General features: G+C 37.1%; 1 protein-coding gene across 2 annotated transcripts in view; it reads right to left on the bottom strand.

The window, feature by feature from the left end:
* Nucleotides 1–3,600: 3,600 nt before the first annotated feature.
* Nucleotides 3,601–9,428, bottom strand: part of cnksr3 (cnksr family member 3) — a 194,636-nt gene continuing 188,808 nt past the window's right edge. For both annotated transcript variants that reach the window (XM_043696125.1, XM_043696124.1), the window contains 2 exons: nt 6,463–6,695; nt 3,601–4,718 (listed from right to left, as the gene is read on the bottom strand). In XM_043696125.1, the coding sequence (XP_043552060.1) occupies nt 4,695–4,718; nt 6,463–6,695 (257 nt within the window). In that variant the 3' untranslated portion in view covers nt 3,601–4,694. The remainder of the gene's footprint in view (nt 4,719–6,462; nt 6,696–9,428) is intronic.

The following is a 9,428-nucleotide window of genomic DNA, read 5'->3' as shown; positions in this document are numbered from 1 at the left end:
CTGGAGATTTATCCACTTTTATGCATTTCAAGACCTACAGCAACTTCTCCTCTGTAATATGGACTTTGTTCAAGATGTCACCATCTATTTCCCTACATTCTATATCTTCCATGTCCTTTTCCACAGTAAACACTGATGCAAAATATTCATTTAGTATCTCCCCCATCTCCTGCGGCTCCACACAAAGGCCACCTTGCTGATCTTTGAGGGGCCCTATTGTCTCCCTAGTTACCCTTTTGTCCTTAACATATTTGTAAAAATTCTTTGGATTTTCCTTAACTCTATTTGCCAAAGCTATCTCATGTCCCCTTTTTGTCCTCCTGATTTCCCTCTTAAGTATACTCTTACTGTCTTTATATTCTAAGGATTCACTCGATCTATTGTCTACACCTGATATATGCTGCCTTCTTTTTCTTAACCAGACCTTCAATTTCTTTAGTCATCCAGCACTTCCTATACCTACCAGCCTTTCCTTTCACCCTAACAGGAATATAGAGTCTCTGGACTCCCGTTAACTCATTTCTGAAGGCTTCCCATCTTCCAGCCATCCCCTTACCTGCGAACATCATGCCCCCCCACCTTCCCCCCCCCCCCCCACTCCTACTGTTTCTTGGCTGCCAACCAGTTCTCTGTCTATACCAGTATTCTACCCACAATCCCGCTTTACATTTTACACATTAATTCTTGTATGACCTTACTGAAAGCCTCCTGATAGTCCATGTAAACCATGTTTACTGACTCTTCCTTATTAGCTCTATTAGTTTTCATCCACAAAACGTTTCAGTCAAGCATGATTTCTTTTTTGTAATTTTAAGTTTCTAAGCAATACTCCCTTATTCTTCTAAATTACAGGGAGTGTCAGACTCTGTCCTATCCTGTCACTGTTTTTAAGTGTTTTGACAATGAACATTTTCCCTGCCATTGTCGTCAGGCTAACCGGTCTCATTATTTGAGACAGTACCACTGTACTACATGAGCCCCTCAGTTCCTGATTTCTCTCCATCGCCCTTTTTAAATAACAGGGTTACAGTAGCTACCCTTTAACCTTAGAAACTGTTTTAGAGTCCATAGAAATCTGAAACATGAGTACTAATGCATCCACTATTTCTAGTGCCACTTCCTTAAATAGTCTTGGATGTAAATTATTAGGTGCCTGGGGATTTGTTGGCCTTTAATCCCAATTTTACCAAAACTATTTCCTTACTAATATAGATTTCCATCCTCTCATACCTGGTGTTCCCCAATATTTTTGGGATATTACTGGCGTCCTCCTTTGTGAAGTCAGTCCTCTCCTCTTTGGAAAGTGTTCTTGAATGAAACCAGGATCAGGATCAGTTGTCATTATGAAGCTACACTCAATCCCCATGAATAAACTTGCATGAACAGCCAAGAGGGAAGAGAGAAAGGTATCACATTAGAAATGCACTACACAGAACCAATGGGACCTCAAGTCAATTATCCAAACTTTGGCAAGATTTTGCTGAATTATTAGTGTTGGAGGTTACCGTAATGCCATTGAGTGATTTATGGAAGGAGTAGAATTAAACACTAATTCCAATTATGCACCCATTACATTCGAAATGAATTTTCAGCCTAAACAATAATGAATGTTTGCCATCTCGCACAAGATTGATGAGTCATCAGTTTAGAAACTGTTGAGGCAAATGCAGAACAATTTCAATAGTTAGATAATATATTGATTACAAATGTTGCGAAGTCATTGCTTTTAAGAGTTTGTTTTTGGTAGAGTGAAAGTAAATGTTAACAAGGCCACGTTATTTTTGTACATTGGTCCTCCAATGTTTTAGTAATGTCCAAAACTACATATCAATAGTCTCCAGGTCCAATTCCTTTAAATGGCAACTGTACCTGAGTAACATAGTAAATCATAAACTGTGTTCTTGGTGCGGGATTATTGCAGATAAATTATTTATAATCCCTCCTAACTGATGATTGGGAAACTATACTTTATTTACTGCAGGCTCAAAGACTGCCTTCTTGTTCTTTTTATAAATATCATTGCATGGTCAAAGTATGATTTTACTTTATTTAAGTCTTATTTAAAGTCAGAGCAGTCCTTCATGATTAACCATTTACAATTTGCAATCAAGCCATTAAATTATAGGATGACGGTCAGACGTAAACACTTGGAGGTCAGAAGCTTCAGAGAAATAAGATATTAGTAAATATGAACAACTGCCGCACTTCAACATTAATTTCAGTTTCACAGGTGCATGGATCTCTAACTTACAAACCATTGATATCTAGCATAAAGCGTAAGATGATAAAAAGATCAAACACATCATTTAGTTTAATTAATAATTAGAAATGCTCAATTCTAATTTTGAATCAACATTCTTTCTGCAACTGACTAACACAAACCATTCTCAATTTTGAATACACTGCAATTTTTGAGAAGATTTGTAGCTCAGGTTGAGGTTCTGGATGTAGGTTTGCTCACTGAGCTGGAAGGTTCATTTCCAGACATTTCATCACCCTACTAGGTAACATCTTCAGTGGGCCTCTGGGCAAAGCATTGCTGATAATTCTTGCTTTCTATTTATATATTTGGGTTTCTTTGGGTTGGTGATGTCATTTTCTGTTGTGATGTCATTTCCTGCCGCAATATGCAGCAGGTCCATCAGCATTCAGGAAGACAAATGGAATATTTCAGCCAGAGCTCCAAAATGTAGAAGTAGTCTAAGTGATCCCCTGTACACCTCCTCTCTCCTGTAAAAGTGAACTGCGTGCAGAAGTTAACCCCATGACTTTTGATCTGGAAAAACAACTTTTTGTGCATTTTGTGTGTAGAAGTCCACCATTGTTTTATAAGGATCAAAGTCTAAAAATTTCACCAAGGCATAATCCTGGAAATGTTAATGACTTCATTTCATTGTACATGCAAAAATAACAGCATTTATAAATGTTGAATTTATTTATTCAAATTATGACCAGATTATGAAGGACAAATCAAAAATTAAATAATCATAGTTCATGTTTATTAACCATGATTTTAGTCTTATTTGGGTTTCACATGGACCCAAATCAGACATATAATTCACCCCCTACCTATAAAAACGAACCCCATAACTTGTGATCTGTAAACATTGTTCTCAAAAAAACTTTGACTTCTCCATATTTGAAAAAAGTCAGCATTTGCAGTTTCTCCCTTTATTAACCTCATCTCAACTGCTGCATATCTTGTAAATATGACAAACCATTTAGTTCTGAAATCTTTATTGTTCAAATATATTAGACTAAATTTCCAGGTACATGCCAAGAAGAAACATCAACTGTTGGTAATGCAGACTGCAGCATTAAAGGTAGTTAACATCTTTTTCACTGTCTGTACAGGAAGATTTGCACCAACAGTTCCCATTAAGAAAATGGCTCCTTGGCCAGTTTCCTCCATCAATATATTGAAATGATAAATGCAGGCAATGACTTGTAGACTATTAGTCATGTAATGGAACACCCAGATTTTTAATAAATACAATTTATTCTGCATCAGAAATTGAACCAGTGTAAGTGAATCTTGAGAACCAATTCTTTAGATGTTAGGGCATCTTCACCAAAATAACACAAAATGAAAAGTGACAATTTTTGAAAAGAAACTGCACCTTTAATCAGTAATCCTGCAAGTATTAACACCATGTTTTAAACAAAGACAAAGTAATGTCACAGTTATTTACACTCTGCAATGTGTTAATCTTTCCAAATGATATTTAAAATGCAAATCTATGTTTTAACTCCATAACTGCCTCATTTCTTTCAGCCCAAAATAAATGTGTATAGACACTGGCTCCCTGAAACATTTCCACTCCCCTTGTTCTAGAAATGAAATTTGTTGGGGAGATGTTTTTTTAAAAAAAACACTATAGGCAGCCAGAAACTTTGCATATAAATATTTGTATGCCTTTCTTGTGCAAATTTTGCCAATTTAAGCAAAGGGGCATGTCACAGAACTCTTTCTATCAACACACGTATTACAAATTAGTTTATACACTGATAGCCGTGGTAGACCATTGAATATTGTACATTAATACAAGTTAAAAACAAAACCGTAAGGCATTTTTATATATATTTAAATACTCTATTAACATCCAAATAGTTGTAAATCTACACAATCCAGTAATCCAGATGAATCATTATCTATTTGGCAAGTAAACTGCACATGCAGGTTTGTGTCTCATTTAACTGCACTTCTAGGCTAAACCTTGAAATTCCCGATCATTAAAGTCACCACTATAGAGATGCACACCATTTTTCTTGACCAGATTTGTACAGATGTCTCATTTCATTACATGATGTATATTTCCATTCATATCACAGGAAATTGCCCAGATGCTCTGAACTAGAGCTCATTGGCTGAATGAGACAAACACTCCATACACTTAGTGTGCATTCCAAACTTTGGTTGAGATTATTTTTGTTTTATAAAATTTCTTTACGTATTTGTACAGTTCAATTACCTCACTGCTGAAGTAGCTGCACATTAAGCAGTGGAAAGGGAATAAGAATTTTTTTTAAAGAAAAGTTTATTTTAGTCAGTTCTATCATCCATTGCATCTAGTTCCTCCAGAACAACATTTTGATTGTGGTCTTATGAGCTGGGAATGAGCAGACATAGATCACAACTCAGGATAATCAATGACCTTCTGAGGAACTGAAATCTGAATATCGGATTTTCTTGATCACAGTTCTTCAGGTATCTTTGGCTAAAGAAAACAAAAACAAGTTGTCCATCAAATAACTTCCACATCCCTGATTCACACGCCTAGAAGCATCTGTCTTCAATAAACCAATAAAAAAAGAGACTGATATTTGACTTGGACTTAAAGCCAACTACAGACCAATTAAAACTGTTCAATAATGGCCCATATATGCAAAATAGACACAAGTACACAAAGGGAAAATAAGCAATTTATCCCAATTCTAAATTGGCAGCATTCCAAAATGAAAGCAAAACTAACACTATCTTCAGAACAGTCTCAATGAGAATGTGCCAAAGCTATCAAAAAAAGAGAAATCTAGCATCAAAAACTAAATATCGACAGGTTGCAAGATTAAATAAAACAATCTAAAGAGAAACATACAAGTATAAAACGTATCAAAATTTAGAACTTGCATGATGGTAGAATGAAATTTGCTCAGTCACCAAGTCCTGTGCAAAGCTGTTTCCAGTGGGTTGTACAGGGTTCAGCGCTAGGTCCTTTGCCTTCTTTTTGGGTGTATATCAATGACTTGGAGTTTAACAGTTTCAGGCATTTTCATGCAAAAATTTGTCACGAGAGGTAGGAGCTTTCAAACAATTTGAGGAGAAAGTATTCCATGCAGAGAGTAGAGAAGATTTCATTCCACTGCCTGAGAAGTTGCAAGGGTCAAAAAATCCTCAAAATGTAAAAATTACTTGAATATTCACTTGAAGTGCTGCAACCTATAAGGCAATGGCACTGGAAAGCAAAATGAGGCTGGATGGTTTCACAGCAGCTAGCCTTAAAATGTTGAATGGTCTCCTGCAGAGCTGAAATTTTCTATGATTTCACTCAAGTGATAATAGATACCAATGATTTTATTTTTAAAAAATGAAGTAGCACTAAAAATTTCAGAAATCGGAAAACTCAATCTAGCTTGGTACGTGATACCAGTTGAATATGTCCTTTAAGAGTTTCTCTGTCCCTTCGGAATGCACTGCATTAAAGATTTAGCTAACTAACAATGCACATACAACTTAGGTCAGTGGTCTGATAAATGTAAACATCAGTTCACTCATGAGATCATTCACACTTCCTTTGGATTATAACAAGGTTGCTCTATCAGTTAATCACAAGAGGGGCATTAAAGGTATTCAGAACAAATGGGTTGCTTGGGGAATCATGTATTACAAAGATTTTTATATACATATCCACATATCAAAGTAATTGCATTTGCAAAACAATGTACACCGTTGCCCTGCTTTCAGTTTCTGTAACAAGCAAAACATAATTTAATCTCCAATTCTACTTATTACTGAAGAAAAAATATGCAATTGCTACAAACATCAGTCGAGAGCTAATTTAGAAAGTCAATGCAAAATCCTTTTCCATTGTTCCGTTCATATACTCTAAGACTTAAAACCTGTGTCTAGGATCTCCAGAGGGAAAAAAAAACTGATGCAACTTTGCTGCACATTTATTAGGTGGTGTTATAAAATCAAACCAAATGGATAAAACACATTGCATTTGTAATCTATTAACTCACTGCATAAGGCACAATTAACACGATTCTCTTGAGACATGTGCATTTTTACTCTGATGTTAAAAATTGACCAAGTGACACCTGTTGTATTTTTAATCAGTGATTGCATCACAAAATGAGTCAACATATAGCTTAGCATATTCCTCTCGGACACAAGTGTGAAATGAATGGCAAAAAACATAAAATTCATTGAGTTAATAGCTTAAATCTTGAAATCCAACTGACCGTTGAATGTGCTGATGAGCTTTTATCTGGTGAATGTCTGCTTTTTTGGGGTCTGTCTTGCTGATTAGGGAATACCACACTATTGAGAGGTTCAGGGCTGACAGAATACCTCCCGCTCACAGCCCTTCCAGAGTGTCTGCCAGCGGCTGGTTGAGAAATATGTGCTGCAGCACAATCTTCATTGATTGGTGGAATCCTATCATTGCTGAAGTATCTGTAGAGATAGTCACCCCCTGAAAGAGATTGCCATTTTTAGAACTGAAGTTAAGGAAACTTGGAGAGTAAACAAGTTAAATAATATAAAAATCTTACTAGATTCATACATTTTACTTTAGTTCACAAGTATTACTTTGACAACTCACTTCACATCCTTTTAAATCAATCAACACTTGGGAGTGTTGCAAGTATCCCTGCACATGCTGCAACCCAAACAGAGTTTCTGACTTTGAGCGCAGTTGTTTAAGTATGAGAGCATCAATATACCAGTCACAGTAAAACAAAAATCAGTCTGTTTTGAGGGTGCATGGCAGCAGCAATAGGCCATTTGGCCCTTTCAGTCTGCTTCCCCATTCAATATGATCATGGTGTGGTCTGATTGTGGTCTCAACTCCATCTCCCTGCTGTCCCCCATAAATCTAGACTCCTTTGCCAATCGAAAATTTACCAAACTCAGCCTTAGATAAATTCAAAGAACCTGCCTCCACTGCTCTCTGGATAATTGAGTTCCAGAGACTTGTAAACCTCAAAAATATTCGTCATTTCGTCTCAATTTTAAACTGGCACTCGAGCTCTGATATTAAAATAGGTGGGAAAGTAAGTTGCAATGAAGAAATAAGAAACTTACAAATGATATGGATAGGTTAGATGAATGGGCTAAAATTTAGCAGTTGAAGTTTAACAAGTGTAAATGTGCAGTTATTCGTTTTAGTCAGATGAAGAGTAAGGCAAATTGAATGTTTAAATAAAGAAAAACTTCAGAAGAAGGATTTGGGTGTCTTCATACATGAATTGCAGAAAATGAATATGCAGGAACAACAGGTAATAATGAAGCCAAATGGAATTTTGGCATTTATTGCTAAAGGAAGAAAGTGATAAAATTAGGGACTTATTGCTGCAACGGTTCAAGGCATTAATTAGTGAGATCACACCTGGAGAATTGTGCACAATTTTGGTCCACTTATTTGAGGGCAACATATTGTATTGGGAGCACCATTGAAATACATGAAATAGCATAAAGTTCCTATACTTGACTGATAAATATTAAGTAAATTTGGGTGATGCACAGTTAAGCCATAACTATATTGTGCTTCTGGCTAGAACACTCTGCAACTGTTTTAAAAATCACAAACAAGTTGCACGAGATGGCAGTTAAGAGTCATTTGATGTGATCTGTGGGTCCAAAGCTGCTATGGTGCCTCAAAAGTAGACATTCCAGGCTAGAAGCATCAAAGAGAAATAGGCAGCTTTAGTCTGTAGTCGGAAGCTTTGCACAGGCTTATTTTAAAAGGGTTGCATTGAAAGAGTCATCTAATTAAGAACTCACTAAAGCTCAAATCCTCATTTACTGAGTGAGCTAGGACCTTTGTTAGGACCGGACACAAGTAATCAACCTAGTGTGAATTGAATTACAATAGACTTCATAAGTTAAGTATCTCAGAGTTCAATGGAGGAAGACGAGAAGCATTTGGTGGTTTTTTGCCTAAACAAAGCAGTTGATTTTTGAGTATTTCTATTCTGTGAAGTGAAAAGAAGGTCTTCAGTTTGCCTTTAGTCTCCAGGCTTTTCCCATTTCTCTCTTTCTGGGAAAAAAAAATGATTAGAAGCACGATTTATAAAGAGTGTGGTAATAAAAAGAAGTAATACAATACACTCCAATGAACAGGGATACTGGAGTGACTAATAAATAATTTGAAGAGACACCAGGTCACATGATGTATTGCAACAGCATATGCTTGACACAAATCTGGTCTACAGCAAATATATTTGTTGCAAGCATTTGCAGTTAAAGCAATTTAAGTTTGGATTAGATTCCCTACAGAGTGGAAATAGACCCTTCAGCCCAACATGTCCTCACCAACCCTCCAAAGAGTAACCCACCGAGACTCATTTTCCTCCGACAAATACACCTAACACTAGGTGTGTGGGAGGAAACTGCAGCACCTGGAGGAAACCCATGCAGACACGGGGAGAATGTGCAAACTCCACACATGGACAGTCACCTGAGGCTGGAATCGAATCTGGGTCTCTGACGCTGTGAGGCAACAGTGCTAACCACACAGCCACTATGCCACCCCAAATTCTGGGAGTCCAAACTGCAGACATTGCACCACAACAGAAAAGGGCAAGTTAGCTGGAAACTTTGCTCCAGGTGGCATTCACATCGCTTAGATTAGGCATTTCAAACTCGATCTGTGACCAAAGATTAGGGAGCATGATTGTACATGAGGCACATAAAGGGACAGCTCTAGAGCAACCTTAGTCCCTGAAATTGTTTCACAGTCACAAGGTTCCCTTAACGCATGAGAATTAGAGTAGAGACTACAGGGAGGATTAGCGACATGACCACAAACAGGGAATACAGAGAACCATTCACTTGGAGGTAGAAATGTATTGATGGTAGAGGTAGTAATTAGGGAGATAGATCCTGTTCTCTACAGCTCTGAGTAGGAGTCCTAATGGCTGTGCTGCCTGCCTTAGCGTTAAAGATGTCTCGGAGCTGGAGGGTTCAGTTGTGGTTGTCAGCATTAATGCTAATAACACTAATAAGACTGGAAAGAAGGTTCTGCTGAAATATTCTGAACAGTTAGTAGCTAAATAAAAATGAAGAACTTCCAAGGTGATAATCTCAGGATTATTATCAGAGCTATGGGCAAAATGGCACACGGTGAATAAAGCAAAGGAATTAAATGCATGGCTTAAAGATTGTGGTCAGCGGTGGGGGCAGGAAGAATGAAGAGTGTGCAGGG

The sequence above is a fragment of the Chiloscyllium plagiosum genome, chromosome 9 (assembly GCF_004010195.1).
Source record: "Chiloscyllium plagiosum isolate BGI_BamShark_2017 chromosome 9, ASM401019v2, whole genome shotgun sequence".
Lineage (NCBI taxonomy): Eukaryota > Metazoa > Chordata > Chondrichthyes > Orectolobiformes > Hemiscylliidae > Chiloscyllium > Chiloscyllium plagiosum.
The sequence above is the reverse complement of the archived record's forward strand: the minus strand, read 5'-3'. Positions and strand labels throughout refer to the sequence as shown.